This window comes from Balaenoptera physalus, assembly GCF_965194825.1.
Source record: "Balaenoptera physalus genome assembly, chromosome: 8".
NCBI classification, from domain to species: Eukaryota; Metazoa; Chordata; class Mammalia; order Artiodactyla; family Balaenopteridae; genus Balaenoptera; species Balaenoptera physalus.
In genome coordinates this window covers 90,878,923-90,897,346 of record NC_138887.1, presented here as the reverse complement: position 1 = coordinate 90,897,346, position 18,424 = coordinate 90,878,923, and the positions used below count along the sequence as shown (strand labels likewise).

The window sequence follows — 18,424 nt, the reverse complement described above, 5'->3', positions numbered from 1 at the left end:
AGGCCTTATTTAGGGAGGTGGGAGAGGGAAAGAGAACCAATTATTTCTCTGAAATCTTAAGATAGCTGTGGCAACTCATGATTGTGGTCATTGGTCCAAAGATGATGTACTAGGATTTAGAACTGCTTAGTTCTTTGAATCACTCACAAATCTAGTAAATACTTATTAAGTAAATATGTGTCAGATACTATGTTAGGTATTTATGGATGAATAAAATAAGCTCCTAACCCTCAAAAATCTATTTCTTTTTACTGAAGTACAGTTCATTTACAATATTGCAAGTGTACAGCAAAGTGATTCAGTTATATATACATATATATATTCTTTTTCAGATTCTTTTCCATTATAGCTTATTACAAGATACTGAATATAGTTCCTTGTGCTATACAGTAGGTCCTTCTCAAAAATCTATTAGGATCAAGCATTTAACAGAAAGTAAAATGTAACTACTGCATAAAATTTAAAGTATCACAATTTCACAAATCAAAGTTTCTAAAATAATTTTATCCAACTTTGCAAATGTCAAAATACAGTATTGAGTATATAAGCCACTGCCAAACACACAATGAATAGAGAATTTCATGTTATAATTGTGTCTCTATATCCTTCTGTGATCAAAAATATTTCTCTTCTAACCTAGTACATACATATTATTACATATATTTGAACTTGATGTGCAAATATCTATTTCATGGATTAGTACCTAAAAACCACTTTTAAAATATTTTTTCCCATGTCACTTTAATTATGTTAATATAATGCATAATACTTACTGGGCTGCTCCTTCCCTGAGAAGATTATCATTATTAAGCAGTAACCGAACATCTGCAAAACAAACATTATTTTTTCTATATTACTATTTTCCTATATTTGAAATTTCTATGGAATGAATTTAGGTTATTTTAGTCATGTGTTAGTATCCTATCCACCCCCCAAAACATGTATGGGAGATCAAAATATCACTGTGATGACCAAAATAACCACAAAAACATATCATGGTATTAATAAAAAAGAAAAGATTTTGGTAAGGAAATAGCAGATGGAATGAAATAAAAATATATGTTATTTCATACTCTTAATAGTCAATGCAGGCAGACTATAACATGTCTCCAAAGAACTAAAGTGGAAATAAGCTACACCAAAAAGATGGTGTGATAAGATCTGCCAAAGATTGAGCACTATGCCTCTTTGACAATACTACCGTGAGTTTCAAATGAATTTGCTCTATGGAAAAAGTGATTAAACAAGAAACAGCTTGTGAACACAGTACAGATGTAGGCATTTTGTTTCTCAGACAGCTCATGTTCAACAACAGATGAATGTGTTGAGTTAGATACAGATAACTACTTTATTTGATTTAGTAATCTCACTTTGGTTGTTGATTCTTAACTCTGTCCTAACCACAGACTCAACTGTGTAGACACATGCCTTTTAATCATTAAAACACAACTTTAAAACTACAATTTTAATTACAAAAAAAATCACATAATTTCACCAACAAACAAACAAAATTCTACTCTAGTCTTGATGTATTTTCTTTCATTATTTTCCCTATACACTTGGCTGTTTTACATAATTGCTATCATAAAGTACATATAACAAAGTATCCTAATTTTTTCATTAAATGAAAATAACACAAATAACTTAAGTACCTTCTATTAAGAAACTGGTTAAATGTAACATAAACAGACAATAGTTCTTATAAATAGTGTAAAATTGGGCATCCAATAGAAATAATGTAGATACGTATTTATCAACTTGGAAATATATACACGATATAATAAACAGGAATGGGAAAACCCAGCATGTATAGTATTATATTTATGCAATGTTATATATATGTGTCTAAATTGAGAAATGTTGGAAGTATTTCATTCAAACAGTGGAGAAGAGAGGGTAGAATTTTGTGTAATTCTTAGATTCTTTTTTGCTCTTTGGAAATTTTAGAATGACTATGAATCATTTTTACAAAAATAATAAAGATATTCCAAAAGAAAAAATATTGCCTATTCACATACCTCTTTTTAGCAGTAAGTCCCAATTTAAAAAACAGTATCTGGCTAACCACTAAAATAATACTAATTTGATTTCTAAATTAACTGATTTTAAACAATGGAAGCTTCTGCCTAAAAAATTAAAACACAGACCTTTACAATTATAGGTATTCTTATCTCACAAAGTAAACTGGGAATTCAATTTGATAAATATGATTACTGTACCTTCAATATTTAAAGCATAATCATTAACAGCAGTATTGCATGGTAGGTAGTGTATCTTTTTCAGTTCTACCTAAATGGGAAAATAATTTAAAAGCAACATCCATATGATCCAGTTATCTTTACTCTGGAAAAAAAGTCCAAACTACTATCATATGAAGAATACAGTGAAAGAAATAGAAAGAATTTGAATGAAATAAAAACTACTCTTAAGAAGGGATGTGGTTTCAAGTCAAACCACACATCAGAACAATGGGTGGGTGGGAGTCTTAAAAAAAAAAAAAAAAAAAGTATACATTTCAGAGCTCCAGCCCAGATAACACATCAGTTCCTGAGAATGAAGACCAGAAATCTATGTTTTAATGATTCTTACATAGCCAATCTGGGAAATAGCATTTGGGAACCACTGATCTGACAAGATTTTATAACTCTGAAATTCTAAAATTTGTGGCTTCCATGGAATCATTCTGATGTTAATATTATCAACAAAAATAGCATGAAAATAACCAAATGCATATGAGATTTCCCCCTCAAATACTTAACTCCTTTCTCACTCTAAAATACTCCCTCATTTAAAACTTACATAAATATCTTACATTCCCATTTCCATTCCACAGTTCCAGCCCAGGTCTACTGAACGGCTCATCCTAAATGCCCTAGTCCTCATCCAAAATGCCTACTGTACGTCAACACAGAAAATATCAACTCAACATCAATTTCCAATAAGACTTAGAAAAGCAATTTCTGGGACTCATACATTCTTTCAGGGTCTTTCTGATTAACAAATTTGTAGGGCATTTAATTCAGGGTAAGAATAGTAAGTGAAAATCTTTTCTTAGAATTATAATTTATTCCTGGCTCTATAAATTGTACGGGAGTTTGGGGGCTACTGACTTTAGCATAATTTCCCCATTATCAATTTAAGTTAAAATCCAACTTTTGACCCTATGGAGAAAAGACTATCTTCTTTAATGCCCCGACCATCAAATGTATTAACCTGTATTTAGGTTATAAAGGCTGAATATTAAAACAGAAGTTAAACCCTATAGAGGAAGAAGAAATACTTTTGAATTCTCCCCAATTTCCCAATTCATTGCTTCAGATTTTATGGTTATCTTGAAAGGAGGAATATTTTAACTTCCAGATTTTTCACAATATAGACTGTCATTCTTCCTCTAAGTGTAGCTCAGTGGTTAAATTTTTAAATGTATAAAAATTACCATATGTAACTGTATGTACTAAATCATATATTAACGTTGTTTGTGGATGATTTAAGGGATTTTCTAGGGTATTTTAACTTTATACAATTTTTGCCTCATTTTTTGACTTTCAAACCTAATCTTTTCTGGGGTGAGATTCCATTATATCTTATACTATGAATGAAAATGAGAGATTAAACTTCTTAAAAAACAGGTTTAAATAGCTTACTCTGGAGTAGAATGTTTAAAAAATGAAACTGAAGAGCACTTTATAAATTAGTTTTAATTTAAGACATGGTGAAGGCCAAGTATATATGAAGTAGAAATTACGCATTTAAAGTACTTGTGGTAGATTATTCTTAAAACTGCTTTAAAAAAGTTTTGTATAAAAATCACTACAGGCCATTTTCTGTACAACTATTTCAACCACTTCATTCTGTTAAAGAGGAGCTATTGTTACAGCTTTTACAGCAACCAGGAGACTATGTTGTATTTAAATTTCTCATCTATGGGTGAATAATTATAAAACTGTTTGCCAGTGAGGTGTGAGGTTTAAAGAAAGGTATACTGTGAACTGATTTATGAGATATAATTTAAATAACAAATTGTTTTTACACGTGATGTCATCTTCTAAGCCCAGGAAACAAGCACAGTGAAACAATGTTCCTCCCTTCTTTTTTGGCTGTTCCTATTAATTGAGTAGGCTTTTCTTTAAAAGAAACATAAAAAATGCATTTCACAACTCCAAAAAATAATTAAAATTAAAATTTTCTTGTCTTTTAAAATGATTTAATGTTATTCTTTAAGAGGGTTAAAATTTGCAAACATAATTATCATATGTCATAAACACATTATATTCTAGACCTTACAAAATCCAGATTGACAAAAATTTTCACTGTAATTCAGAAAGTACAGATTTTTCTACCCACTCCCCTTAAATTAGTTACTTTGGTTATGTAACTTATTCTTTAAAAAAGGAGTGCTTGATATATCAAGCCTTAAGTGTTATGAATTAAACACTCACCATTAAACACCTCATTAAATTCTCCAGGAGGGGCATGAATGATGAATTTTGCTGCTATACGCACCTAAAACAGAAACAAAGATATAAATGTTCCACAGCATAGGCCTCTGCTAAAACAACCAAAAAACATGCAAAATTATACTACTTCAAAGTTCTACTGAAAATGGCTTAAGAAGATTTTAAAGACAGTGACATTTTTTCACTCAAACACCCTAAGTTTATTACTGTTTTAATCATTTAATATAATCACAATGCATAGACTGAATGTAGATAAAATATACATATAACTAATGCATTTAAGGATTCAAAGCTGCCTACATATATTTTCTTATAAGCAAATTTTTCTGTTAAACTAAAATGGAAAAAAATGATCCATCAAGAAAATTTCTATGTGTGAGGAAATAAGATGCATTTAGGTACTATGAAGAAAATATATTTGTGTGTCTATACAGTCACAAATGTGCATGTCTATAAAGTCACAAATTAGTTTAAAAAAATGTAGAAAGGAAGAGGGGAAGAAAGGTCTAAATTCAAAATGTTTTGAACATGAGATCTGACTAGATCTTAGGAAATTTTAGTTCAAAAATAAGTGAGAGACAAAATATCAACAGGTATACTGACAGGTATATTTTAAGACAATAAAGGCTATATTAAAGAGATTAATCACTAATGAATATACATGAGAGGTTAGATGACATGCTTAATATTATAATTTAGTGAATAAGTTCTGAGTATTTATAATAGTTTTCCAACCACTATACAATAGCCTCCAACTCAGCTGATCAGTGATCTTGTCAGAAATGCACATTCATGAGCCCTATCCAACCAAATGAATTGGATTCTGGAAATGAGGCCCAGAAAACACTATAAACAAGCTTTCCAGGTGATTTTTAAAACACACATCCAAGTATTCACTGAATTAAGGGACCACACATGGCAAAAACAAAAGCTTTATTTTATATTGTCCACTTTACTAGCACTGTCGCTGCTCTGATGATGAAACTAAAAATAATGGAAAAGGAAATAATTATATATGTTTGTGTATATATGTTATATGTGTGTGTGCATGCACCTAAGTACACATATGGTTTTCAGAGGAGAGACACAGATGAAAAAGGTATTTACAGTTAAAAAGAAGATGTTCCTAGCTAGAGGCCACATATGTGACAAGGCCAGTTAGAAAACTGTTAATTTAAAACAAAAAGAAAAGCTTTTGTAGTCTGGAACACCAAAAAGTCTGAAGCAAAACCTACGACTGTTGTTGGATACCACGGAGAGATTACAATGATGAAGATGATAACAAAAATGGGATTATTTAAATTAGTGTTTACCAATCACTTTACACGGATTATGTCATTTACTCTTCAGTCTGATTACTGAATATACACTTTATTTACTATATTATGCTGCTCCTCAGATTTAAAACAGTTTTGGCAGAATGGGTAAAATGCTCCCACCAAAAGATGAACAGGGCAGGCAGAATGTGACAGGGTGGCCACCAACAAACAGCCAAAGTATAAACCTTTTTTGGTATTTAAAATGTCAATAGCAGCAACTTAAGGGAAATAAATTCTTCCCAAGACAGAAAAAACCAGAGTTCACTCAAAAAGAAATATGTAACCTGAATAGTCCTAGATCTACTAAAGAAATTGAGTTTGTTGTTAAAAGCATTCCAACAAATAAAACTTCAGGTTTTCTTATAGCAGGCATTTAAGGAAGAAATATTATCAATTCTACACAAATTATTCCAGAAAACAGAATTGAAGACAACAACTTCCAACTTATTTTAAGAGAATAGAATTATCCTATACCAAAGACTAAAATACTACAAGAAACACAACTCACAGACCAAAACCTCTCATAAACACAGAAGCAAAAACCTTCAATAAAATATTAGCAAATTGAATCCAACTATATATAGAAAGGATAACACATCATGACCAAGTGGAGTTTTTCCTAGAAATGTAGGGCTGTTTCACTATTTGAAAAGCAATTTACAATATAAACTGATTAAAGATGAAAAACCACAATCACCTCAATAGAAGCAGAAAAATTACTTAATAACATTCAACAACCAATCATGATAAAAAAAAACTCTTAGCAAACTAAAAAGACAATGTCTTTAATTTGATAAAAGGTATTTACAAAAAAGCCTATAGCTAACATCATCCTTAACGGTCAAAGACTGAAAGCCTCCCCCTGACATCAGGTAACGATGTCTGTTCTCATCCCTCCTATTCAACATCATACTGAGATCTTAGTGCAATAAGGTAAGAAAAACAAATGAAAGTCGTTTCATAAATAAAATAAAACTTTCTACTTGCGGACAACATGATTGTTTACAATGAAAAATCCCAAGGAATCTTAAACAAACAAACAAAACTACCCAATAACCTACAAAACTTAGGTACAAATCTAACAAAATATGTACAGGACTAATATCCTGAAAACTACACAAAACTGATGAAAGAAATCAAAGAAAATCTAAATAAATGGAGAGACATGTATGTTCATGGATTGGAAGGCTCCTTATTGTAAAGATAACAATTTTTCCCAAACTATTCTACAGATTCAATGAAGGCCCAATCAAAATCCAAGCAGGATTTTTTTGATACACATCAACAAGCTGATTCTAACATTGATGTTTCCTATATTATTATTTTTCTATGTTTGAAGAATGCAATGAATGCAGGCTATTTTGGCCATGTATCAAGATTAACACTCCCTCCCCGCAAATGCAAGCAAGATCAAGAAATCACTCTGATGCCCAGAACAACCATAAACACACACATGAACATACACCATGGTATTAAAAAAAAGATTTTGGTTAGGAAATGAGAGAGAATGAATATTATTTCACACCCTTAGCAGTAAATGCAAAGTAGCAATGGCAAATAAACTAGAATAGCCAAAATAATTTTGAAAAAGAACAAAGTTGGAGAATTCACACTGCCTAACCTTAGGCTTAATATAAAGCTACAGTCATATATGGATCATAATAGAATAGAAGAGAGAGCCCAGAAATAAACCCACACACCTATGGTCAATTAATCTTTGACAAAGGAGATAAGAATATACAATGGAGAAAAGGCAGTCTCTTCAGCAAGTGGTGTTGGGAAAGCAGGACAGCCACATGTAAATCAGTGAAGTTACAACACTCTCTCACATCAAACACAAATATAAACTCAAAATGGCCTAAAGATTTAAATATAAGACATGACACCATAAAACTCCTGGAAGAGAACACAGGCAAAACATTCTCTGACATAAATCATACCAATGTTTTCTTAGGTCAGTCTCCCAAGACAAAAGAAATAAAAGCAAAAATAAACAAATGGGACCTAATCAAACTTTTAAGCTTTTGCACGCAAAGGAAACCATAAACAAAATGAGAAGACAACCTACGAACTCGGAGAAAATATTTGCAAATGATGTGACCAGTAAGGGCTTCATTTCCAAAATATACAAACAGCTCAGAAAACTCAATAACAAAAATACAAACAACCCAATCAAAAAATGGGCAGAAAACCTAAATAGACATTTCTCCAAAAAAGACATACAGATGGCGAATACGCACATGAAAAGATACTCAACATCGTTAATTATTAGAGAAATGCAAATCAAAATTACAATGAGTTACCACCTCACATCAGTCAGAATGGCCATCGTTAGAAAAATCTACAGGGGCTTCCCTGGTGGCGCAGTGGTTGAGAATCTGCCTGCCAATGCAGGGGACACGGGTTCGAGCCCTGGTCTGGGAAGATCCCACATGCCACGGAGCAACTAGGCCCGTGAGCCACAATTACTGAGCCTGCGCGTCTGGAGCCTGTGCTCCACAACAAGAGAGGCCGCGATAATGAGAGGCCCGCGCACCGCGATGAAGAGTGGCCCCCGCTTGCCGCAACTAGAGAAAGCCCTCGCGCAGAAACGAAGACCCAACACAGCCATAAATAAATTTAAAAAATAAAAAAATAAAAAAATAAATAAACTGACTCAGTAGAGTCTTAAAAAAAAAAAAATCTACAAATAATACAGGCTGGAGCAGGTGTGGAGAAAAGGGAACCCTCCTACACTGTCGGTGAGAATGTAAATTGATGCAGCCACTATGGAAAACAGGATGGAAGTTCCTCAAAAAAACTAAAAATAAAGTTGCCATATGATCCAGCAATCCCACTCCTGGGCATATATCTGGACAAAACTATAATTTGAAAAGATACATGCACCCCAGTGTTCACAGCAGCACTATTTACAATAGCCAAGACATGGAAGAAACCTAAATGTCCATCAACAGATGAATGGATAAAGAAGATGTGGTGTGTGTGTTTACATATATACATATACATATACACACACACGTGCGTGCGCACATACACACGGAATACTACCCAACCATAAAAAAGAATGAAATAATGCCATTTGCAGCAACATGGATGGACCTAGAGATTATCATACTCAGTGAAGGAAGTCAGAAAGAGAAAGACAAATACCATATGATATCACTTATATCTAAGTGAAATTAAAGTGAAACCATAGATCTTAAAAGTGGAATCCAAACTATGACACACAAATGAACTTATCTATGAAACAGAAACAGACTCACAGACATAGAGAACAGACTTGTGGTTGCCAAGGAGGAGGCGGAGAGGGGAAGGGATGGATTGGGAGTTTGGGATTAGCAGATGCAAACTATTACATACAGAATAGATAAACAACAAGGTCCTACTGTATAGCACAGGGAACTATATTCAATATCCTGTAATAAACCATAATGAAAAAGAAAATAATAAAATAAAAAGTAAAAAACAAAAAAAACTACAGTCATTAAGATAGAGGGATAGATAATGAATGGAACAGAACTGAGAGTCAAAAAATATACCCTGCATACATATGGCCAAATGATTTTTGACAAAGGTACAAAGGCAATGCAATGTTCAAAGAATATCTTTTCAACAAATGATATCCAAACAATTAGATATCCATGAGCAAAAAATAAACTGCAATCTAAACCTTACCCCTTACCAAAAAAATTACCTCAAAATGGATTATAGCTCTAAATGTAAAATATAGAACTTAACAAAAAATTAAAAGGAAACAGAAGAAAACCTTCATGACCTGGGGTTAGGCCAAAAGTTATCAGACATGATACTAAAACCATGACCCATTAAAAAAACTGATAAACTGGACTTCATTGAAATTAAAAACTTATGCTCTGTTACAGACATTGTTAAAAGAATGAAAAGACAGCTACAAACTGGAGAAAATATCAGCAAATCACATACCCAATAAAGAATTTGTATCTAGAACATATACTATCAAAACTCAACAGTAAGAAAACAGTGAACAAAAGACTTGAACACACTTCAGCAAAAAGGATATACAGAAGATACATACATGCACAAAAGGATGTGCAATATCATTAATCATTTAGGAAATCAATACTAAAATCATAAAATACCACTATATACCTAATAGAATGGCTAAAATAAAGAAGATTGATAATACCAATGCGAAACAACTGAAGCTCTAATACATTGATGTGGCAATGCAAAATGGTACAATTGGTACCGAAAACAGTTTAGCAATTTCTTATAAACACACACCATACGACACAACAATCCCACTTCCAGGTATCTACCCTATGTTCCCACAAAAATCTATTCAAAATTGCTCAAAACTAGAAACAATCCACAACCTAAATGTCCACCTATGGGTGAATGGATAAACAATAATGTGTTTATGCGATGGAATACTACTCAGCAATGAAAAGGGACAAATTATGAATACATGCAACAACTTGGATGAATCTCAAAAGGCTTATGCTGAATGAAAGAAACCATTCTCAGATGGTTACATGGCAATGATATAAGATTCCATTTACATGACATTCTCCAATAAACAATATTTTATAGCAATGGAGAACAGAACAATGGCTGCCAGGGGCTGGGAGGAGGAGTGGGGATGGGTGTGAACACAATGGGAGAAATGAGGGAAAGGAAGAAAATAAGAGAGGTTTTGGGGGTGATGGAATTACTCTATATATCGATTTTGGTAATGGTTACATGCATCTATACATGTGTTGAAAGTCATAAAAAAAAGAGAAGGGGGGTATTTTACAATATGTTAATTAAAAATATGTATTTCATGTGTTTTCAAAATTATTTTCTTCTGGGCTTCCCTGGTGGCGCAGTGGTTAAGAATCCGCCTGCCAATGCAGGGGACATGGGTTCAATCCCTGGTCCGGGAAGATCCCACATGCTACGGAGCAACTAAGCCCGTGAGCCACAACTACTGAGCCTGCGCTCTAGAGCCCACAAGCCACAACTACTGAGCCTGAGTGCCACAACTACTGAAGCCCGCGTACCTAGAGCCCGTGTTTCACAACGAGAAGCCACCGCAATGAGAAGCCTGCGCACTGCAACTAAGAGCAGCCCCCACTCGTCGCAACTAGAGAAACCCACGTGCAGCAACAAAGACGCAATACAGCCAAAAAATAAATAAATAAATTTATTAAAAAAATTATTTTCTTCTAAACTGTTTAAAAGTGTTATTAAAATCAAAAATGAAAATATAAAAAATAAGTGATTTTAAAAAGGCAAGGGTGGAGTTGGGAATGGAAGACAGTGCATGCTAAACATACATTGGCATCTATTATGTTTCCATAAAATGTCTTAATTTCCTTTGTTCCCTTATTCCTCTCTCTCTTCTATTGGGGTAAATGTTAGAAAGCATTTAAAACAAAGTCTTAATCACTACCACAGGCAACAAATAAAAATTGTGGTAACCTGCTGATGAATTTATCAAATATTTCTTCTGGAAACTTGTAGAATTTTGAGGAAATTGTTTTTAACACTTCTAATGACTTACACCCTACCAATAAAACTGACAAAATTAAAGTACTGATAGCAAGTAGTGTATATATATATATATATATATACACATATATATACACACACACACACAGTATAGCACTTAGTGATATGATATATATATATATACAGTATAGCATAGTGATATGATATATATATATATATATATATATATATACAGTACAGCATACTTAGTGATATGATTAACTATTGAGCTTTAAATTTTTTAGTTGTTTCAAAAAAAGGTACATATCATTTAGACTTTCAGTCAGTTCTATTTTGGGTTTTCACCTAGAAAGCAAAAATGCTGTATAGTTTTATCTTACAGACTTGTTTGCCCTTGCTATTGCACAAAATGCATACAGTAACCAAAAAGAGTCAAGACTGCTCACAATATCCAAAATGAATGGTGGGTCAAAAGAAGTGCCACTGAGGGTTGAGAAGTCATGGGAGTTGTCTGGCTGAGAACCCAAAACACAACTTGGACTTCACCAGCTATGTCTGAAGTATCTTAATCTGGTCTTTGTGAATTTCACAAGATAAGAAGAACCTGTTTTTTGGATTTCTCAGGTGCTGAAGAAATGAAAGTGTGTCCACCACAGTAAAGGCTTAATTGTCTTCCTAAGAAACTGTTCAATCATCAGGGTATTTTCTAAACACTGCTATAGACTGAACATTCACCTACATCCATCCTTCCTAGCAGACTTTTTTCTAATTTAAAAAATTATTTATTCTAACCACTTCCAAATCCAAGAAAGAAAAAAGGTCACACAAGTTAACAAGAAGAGGTCCCAAGAGTAGAATGAATTTCTGAAAATAATCAAAAACATATTTCCTCAAAGTCTCTCTAACACACATGGAGCTATACTCAATTTGCCCCTGGGAATATTATCGTTTTTCTGGATAAGCCCAGTGAATTATTAGATACATCCCTAAGGCCCACAGCAAAATCTCCTGCATTAACCACCATCTTCCTCCACATGATATTATTCGAAGTCAAGTCCTTCTAAATTGGAGCAGGATTCAGGAAAGAGTTATTACCTTTATTGTATTTCTAAACTGTAATTCTAGATTGCGAGAGGGAGGATGCCTTGGTTTTGTTGGGAAGGTTTGGCTAGATGGGAGATTAACTCTTACCTATGTTAGTGACTGGCAGTTTACAGGCATACCTCATAACAATCACATCAAGAAGAACAGTTTTAAAAAGTTAACCTACTGGGACTTCCCTGGTGGCGCAGTGGCTAAGAATCTGCCTGCCAATGCAGGGGACACAGGTTCAAGCCCTGGTCTGGGAAGATCCCACATGCCGCGGAGCAACTAAGCCTGTGCGCCACAACTACTGAGCCCACGCTCTAGAGCCTGCGAGCCACAACTACTGAGCCCACGTGCCACAACTACTGAAGACCGCGAGCCTAGAGCCCGTGCTCCGCAACAAGAGAAGCCACTGCAATGAGAAACCTGCCTGCCGCAACGAAGAGTAGCCCCCGTTCACCGCAACTAGAGAAAGCCCGTGAGCAGCAATGAAGACCCAACACAGTCAAAAATAAATAAATAAAATAAATAAATTTTTTTAAAAAAAAAAGTTAACCTACTAATATAGACCTAAAAGCTAAAACAGCTATATTTTTTCTTTGCTTTTTCTAGGATCCAAACATTACTTGGTATAAAATATACAAAAAGATAAACATAACATAAAAAGTATGTTCCACTCTGTTGTGCTTCTTGGAAAAAAGCAGATACTATAAAGTTACTTATGCAGAAGACAAAGCAGTATATTCAAAACAATATCCAAAATGTTAGTATACACTACCTCTGAGAAAAAGTAATTTCTGCCCGTCAACTTTCTGAGATAACACAAAAATACTATTAAACTTTTTTTTGGTACTTTTTCTTATGGGCTACAATTCAAGCAACAAATAATGATAGCAACCCACAGAGTAAAGTAAGAATCCATGAGTCCATATTGACATAAAGAAATGAATGAACAAATGGGGGGGAAGCTCTTCATTATAGTAGAATTTCAATTAATAGATGTAGAAGGAATGATTGAATTAGAAAATCACCTGGGGTGACCAACAATGGTAATTGTTGCAGGCAAAAATCATCAAGAGATGCTAAAATTAGTGGGTAAAAGTCTTAAGAGCATATTTACACAATGTGAATGAATCCTTCTACATGATAATTAAGAAGGGATAAACAGTAACTTTATATTGAGGAAACCTGCCACACACCACCTTTACCAAATGACCTAAGTTATCATAATAGTAAAAACTGTGCCTCCTAGTAGGATGTACTGAGGACACAACATCACTTGTTATGCTCCTGACAAAACTTCATAGGCTGATCTAATCATGAGGAAACATCAAATAAACTGAAATTGAGGTACAGCCTACAAAATAACCATTTTGCACTCTTCCAAAGTGGTAAGGTCATGAAGGACAAACAATGCTGAGAAACTGTTCCAGATTAAAGACCAAAGAGACACTACAACAAAATTCAACGCGATCCTGGATTAGATCCTGGACCAGCAATTGGTGAAATTTCAATAGGGTCTGTAGATGAGACAATAATGTTGTATCAATGTGAAATTTCTTGATTTTGATAATTGTACTGTGGTTATATAAGAGACAGCCCTAAACACAGTGAAGTATTTAGAGAGTGGGGAAAAAAAATTCCTTCTCTACTCTTAAATTGTGGGGATTTTCTCTTATATTTTTTCTAAAGTTTCTCAAAGTTTTGCTCTTTGCATTTAGGCCATTAATCCACCTGGGACTGATTTCTGTATATGATGTGGGATGGAGATCCATTTTTTATTACATCGTCATAAGGATAAATAAACCATCCTAATGCTATTTGTTAAAATGGACTTCTTTGTCCCACTGAACCAAATAAATAAACAAATAAAAGAAAGAATAAAAGGAAAGTAACTATTTTCAGTACTATTTTTAAAATGTGAATTACTTTTTTTCAGTCTGGGACATGAAAAACACATCATAATTTTTAATAAATTCCAAAGATAATTCTGAAAAGTGTCTAATGAGTTTAGTAGTCAGCATTCAGATAGTAACTGCAAAAATGTAACTTCCTCAAGGAACTTCTGAATACTCAATAATATCAGTAGGTAGCCCTATACTCTAAACTTGGTAGGTAGTTTTTGTTGAATCAATCTATAAGCAAGAATAAACTCTCATTTGTTTAGGATGGTCAGGGAATATAGTATTTTAATGAAATGAGCATTCTAAGAGTTATCACTAATGTAATTCTGTATGTAGACAGTTAATTTTAAAATAACGTACATTCAAAACCATAAAAACTTATGCTAATATAAGGAAGCAGTAGAGTGTATGATCTCTGGAGTCAGATTGAATGAGCTGGATTTTCATTTCTACTGCTCATTAGCTACGTAAACTTGGGTGAATATAATATTACTATGAGCAGTAACAGTAGTAGAGAATAAATATATCTGCATAAGTATAGTTCAGTATTCCTAAGATTAGCTCTAGAATACAGGCATTTTCACATTACACGTGAAATGCTTCTTTGTGCCCTACAGTGGTACAGCGGTGGCTTACGCCCATGCATTTCTGTGTTTTCTGCAGTGCATTCACTTCCCACGTGCCAACATCCTTTCTCCTCCCTTGGAAATCATCCCTTCCTTCTGTACTCTGCTTACCTCAAAAACCAGTGGTAGCAAAACAGGAGAAAAAGCCAGTTCCTAGTTCTGTGGTGGCAATGTGCAGTTAAGATCTGGGTTTTCATCTAAGCTAAGACAAACCATCTGTACCCAGGTTTTGATTTAACTTCTGTAAATCTCCATTCCTCATAGGTAAATTAAGGGAGATGAAACATATCATCATTTCTTAACCTTTTAAAACCCCTGTGGTCTGTTAGATAAAATAAAATATTACCTACAGTTACTTTCCAAGATGGCTGTTATTACCTTTAATTCATGAAAAGAGAAAATAGAGATCCAGAATTGGGATTTGAATGAATTCTTCAGATGAAGTCCAAGGCTTTTCGGAGCCGCCTCCCAATACAGCATAATCTTTCTACGATGGTTCAGAAGAAACAACCAAAATATCTGGGTAATCTCATTTACTTCCACTGCTTCTATTATCACCACATAACAATAGCTCTCAAATCTATATACCTATCACAACCTCTCTCAAGATCAAGATCCATTTTTCTAAATGTAACTCATTTATTAGAAATCTCCATTAAATGCCTCAAAGATACCTGACTGTCTTACCCAAACCTACTCCCTCTGTTCTTCATACAATTATCGGCACCACCTACACACCATTCCACATTTCTCCCTTTCTCCCACAGTCAGCCACATTATCAAGTGTCTGTCTGTCTTGCTCAAATCCAATCTCCTTTTCTTTGATTCCATTTCATTCGGACCCAGTCCCTTTCGGGATTGTTACAATAACTGCCCTGCCTCTAATCTCTTCTTTCTCCGAAAGTCATTTTCCACTCTGCCACCAGATTGATATTTTTCAATGAAAATTCGGATCATTTTTTTTCCTGCTTAAAATCATCTAATGGTGGCCCACTGCCAACAAGGTAAGTCCAAAGTCCTTAGCATGACATATAAGGCCTTTCTGTATTCAAAGGCTGTAAAACATAACAGCATAAACCCTAAATAAGACTGTATGTACTCAGACTACAGCTCCACTGACTTCTACTTATATGACCAAAAGCAAATTAAATTCAGTTTCCTCACCTGCAGTAAATGAGATAATACATTTAGAAAAGTGCTTGGCACAGAGTAAGCACTCAATTAACAGCTATTACCTTTTTACTCTTTCTGCTACTTGATAGCTCCTACAACCAACCCATTCTTTTTCTCACCCCAACTATACAATACTAGAGCCTCACCACTCCATTCAGTCTTTCAGACAAGAACTCTTGTCTTTCATGCCTCCATATCACTGCATGTATGTTTTGGCCACCTTTCATCTACTGTGACTAAATTGTACACAGCAGCAGAATATCTTAAACTTTGCAAATTATCAAAGAAAAGGTCACACAGAAAGGAAAACTCAAAGGTCAAATTATGCTATTAAAAACTTCTTGATGTATTATTCAATACAGCAATCATTAGCATACACTTCTGATAAAAGATTAGTACTACTACTGAGAACTGTAGTATAAGGTCTAAAATTAAAGCCCAGTATTATGTGTGCCTTGACATCTGGGGAAAAACGGAAGGACCTTGAATGGCCTAACTGCAAGTTCCCATCCTCAAACTCCTCCTGCAGGTAAGGTCCCTAGCCAGAAAACCCTCATTATTACAGGGAACAGGCACAGTTCCTGCTCACCGCTGAGTATGGGGCTTCAGTTCCCTGCCAGCCTGCAAAATTATTCAAACTAGCCAATCACATCCTCCTGCTGGAACCAGGGCTCACTCTACCTTCTTGATACTACAAAGCTTGCCTCCCTTGGCCTCCGCTTGTTCACTCTGTTCCCTCCACTGTGTCCCTATCTCCTGGGCTGAGTATTTGTATTAATAGACTGCTATTCACCTCATCTTTCCAATGTCAGGTGCTGTGTGTTCAGCCATCCCCATAACCCTACAGCAGGAACCCCTCCATCACCAACAGAGTGCAGAGGAGGCAAATAAACAGGATCTCATTTATCTGTGAAGCTCAAATTTAAGATATAATTGGGGACCAAGAAGCAAGGAACTCAGTTATTTAAAATATATTTTAAGCAAGCAAATAAGCTGATATATAGTCCTAACATTAGAAGGGCATGAGAGAGATTCTTCGTATATCTTCCCTATTTTTATTTCAGACATAAATTCACAAGTGTGCTTATCTAGTTTCCGATCCTCCATGTATTTGAAGGGAGGAGGGTAAAGTTTGACAGTTATATTTACAACATTAAAAAAAGGGAAGGAGCTGAGTCAATCTGACAAAGGCTGCAGAAAAAGTTCTTTTATAGGAACAAAAAAAATTACAAATCAAATCTCTTGAAAAAAAGCTCTAAAAGTCCTAGGAAATCAATTTTTATTTAAGAATAACTACAAGCTTACATCAATAAACTTCTCAGATGAAAATAAAGATCAAGATTTTCAATTACTGGATGATGTAGATTAAACATTTCAAAACCTCCAGACTTACTGCAAGTCTACTAAGTGACTAACTGGGAAAAATCTTGTGTACGTGGCCGGTGGAGTGGAAGATGAATTACAGGCTCTTCCACAATTTTAGGCAATCTTCCTCCACTCTTCTCTATTCCTTGGCCTACAGAGAACTCCTTGCTAGTTCAGAAATAAGAAGATAAAGTTGGTTTATTAAGTAGTTAGAAAGGGTCTTTGATGGAGCAAATTAGAAGGCCTGAAAGTGCAACAGACCTCCTCTAAAATGAACACTGTGCCATCACGGCAGTTTGTGACTGCTCAGACTTCTTTGGATCAGAATCCTCACAAACATCTGTAGAAAATGGGCAGAATTGAGTTGTAAATCATTAAATCGTTCAGACAAAGGAAAGGTAAGGATAGTCACCTTTCAATATCAGATAAAGTTGATTCCACTATTCTTTGAGAGAATTTACCAAATCCTTTCCCTAAGAAAGACAGGAATGCTATCTTCTCCACTGAGTAAAAATACAGTTCACTTTGATAATCGTATAGGAAATTGTCTCCTGCTTTCCACCACACATTACTTTCTTTTTGTGAATGTCAGCAGATAGTCACCTAGGATCAGAAGTGTCTCAAATTGCAGTGAAAAAAGTACTGTGTTAACGCTGGAAAGCTGCCTGCACAAATTGTTCCTCATGTGCTGCAGGCAACGGAGAGGAGCTGGTGCCCCTCATATTGTGTAGCGCATCCTACAGCCTGAGCCAACAGAGAAATCAGTTTCTCTACACAATTTTCAATTTGATTGAGAGACCAGGTGATGAGCAAAGCCAAGTAATACTGATGAATTATGTGGCATTTGCACATGATGTTGGAACAACATGTGTAGAAGCCAAACTACCACAGTGATGGAAAGAGGTTAGTCACAATACCCAGAAGGAGGACTACCTGTGGCTAAATCCTGTGGAGCAATGATGCCTTACTTTTCTAAAGAAGTTCCCAATTCCTTGGTTCTTTAAGTGCTGCAACAGATG

The 18,424-nt window shown here is 34.6% G+C and overlaps 1 protein-coding gene across 2 annotated transcripts in view; it reads right to left on the bottom strand.

Moving 5' to 3' along the window:
- CAPZA2 (capping actin protein of muscle Z-line subunit alpha 2) overlaps positions 1 to 18,424 on the bottom strand; it is a 55,115-nt gene that overhangs the window by 25,326 nt on the left and 11,365 nt on the right. For both annotated transcript variants that reach the window (XM_082472413.1, XM_082472412.1), the window contains exons 2-3: positions 4,440 to 4,503; positions 774 to 825 (exon numbers count right to left, since the gene is read on the bottom strand). In XM_082472413.1, coding sequence (XP_082328539.1) covers positions 774 to 825; positions 4,440 to 4,503 — 116 coding nt within the window. The remainder of the gene's footprint in view (positions 1 to 773; positions 826 to 4,439; positions 4,504 to 18,424) is intronic.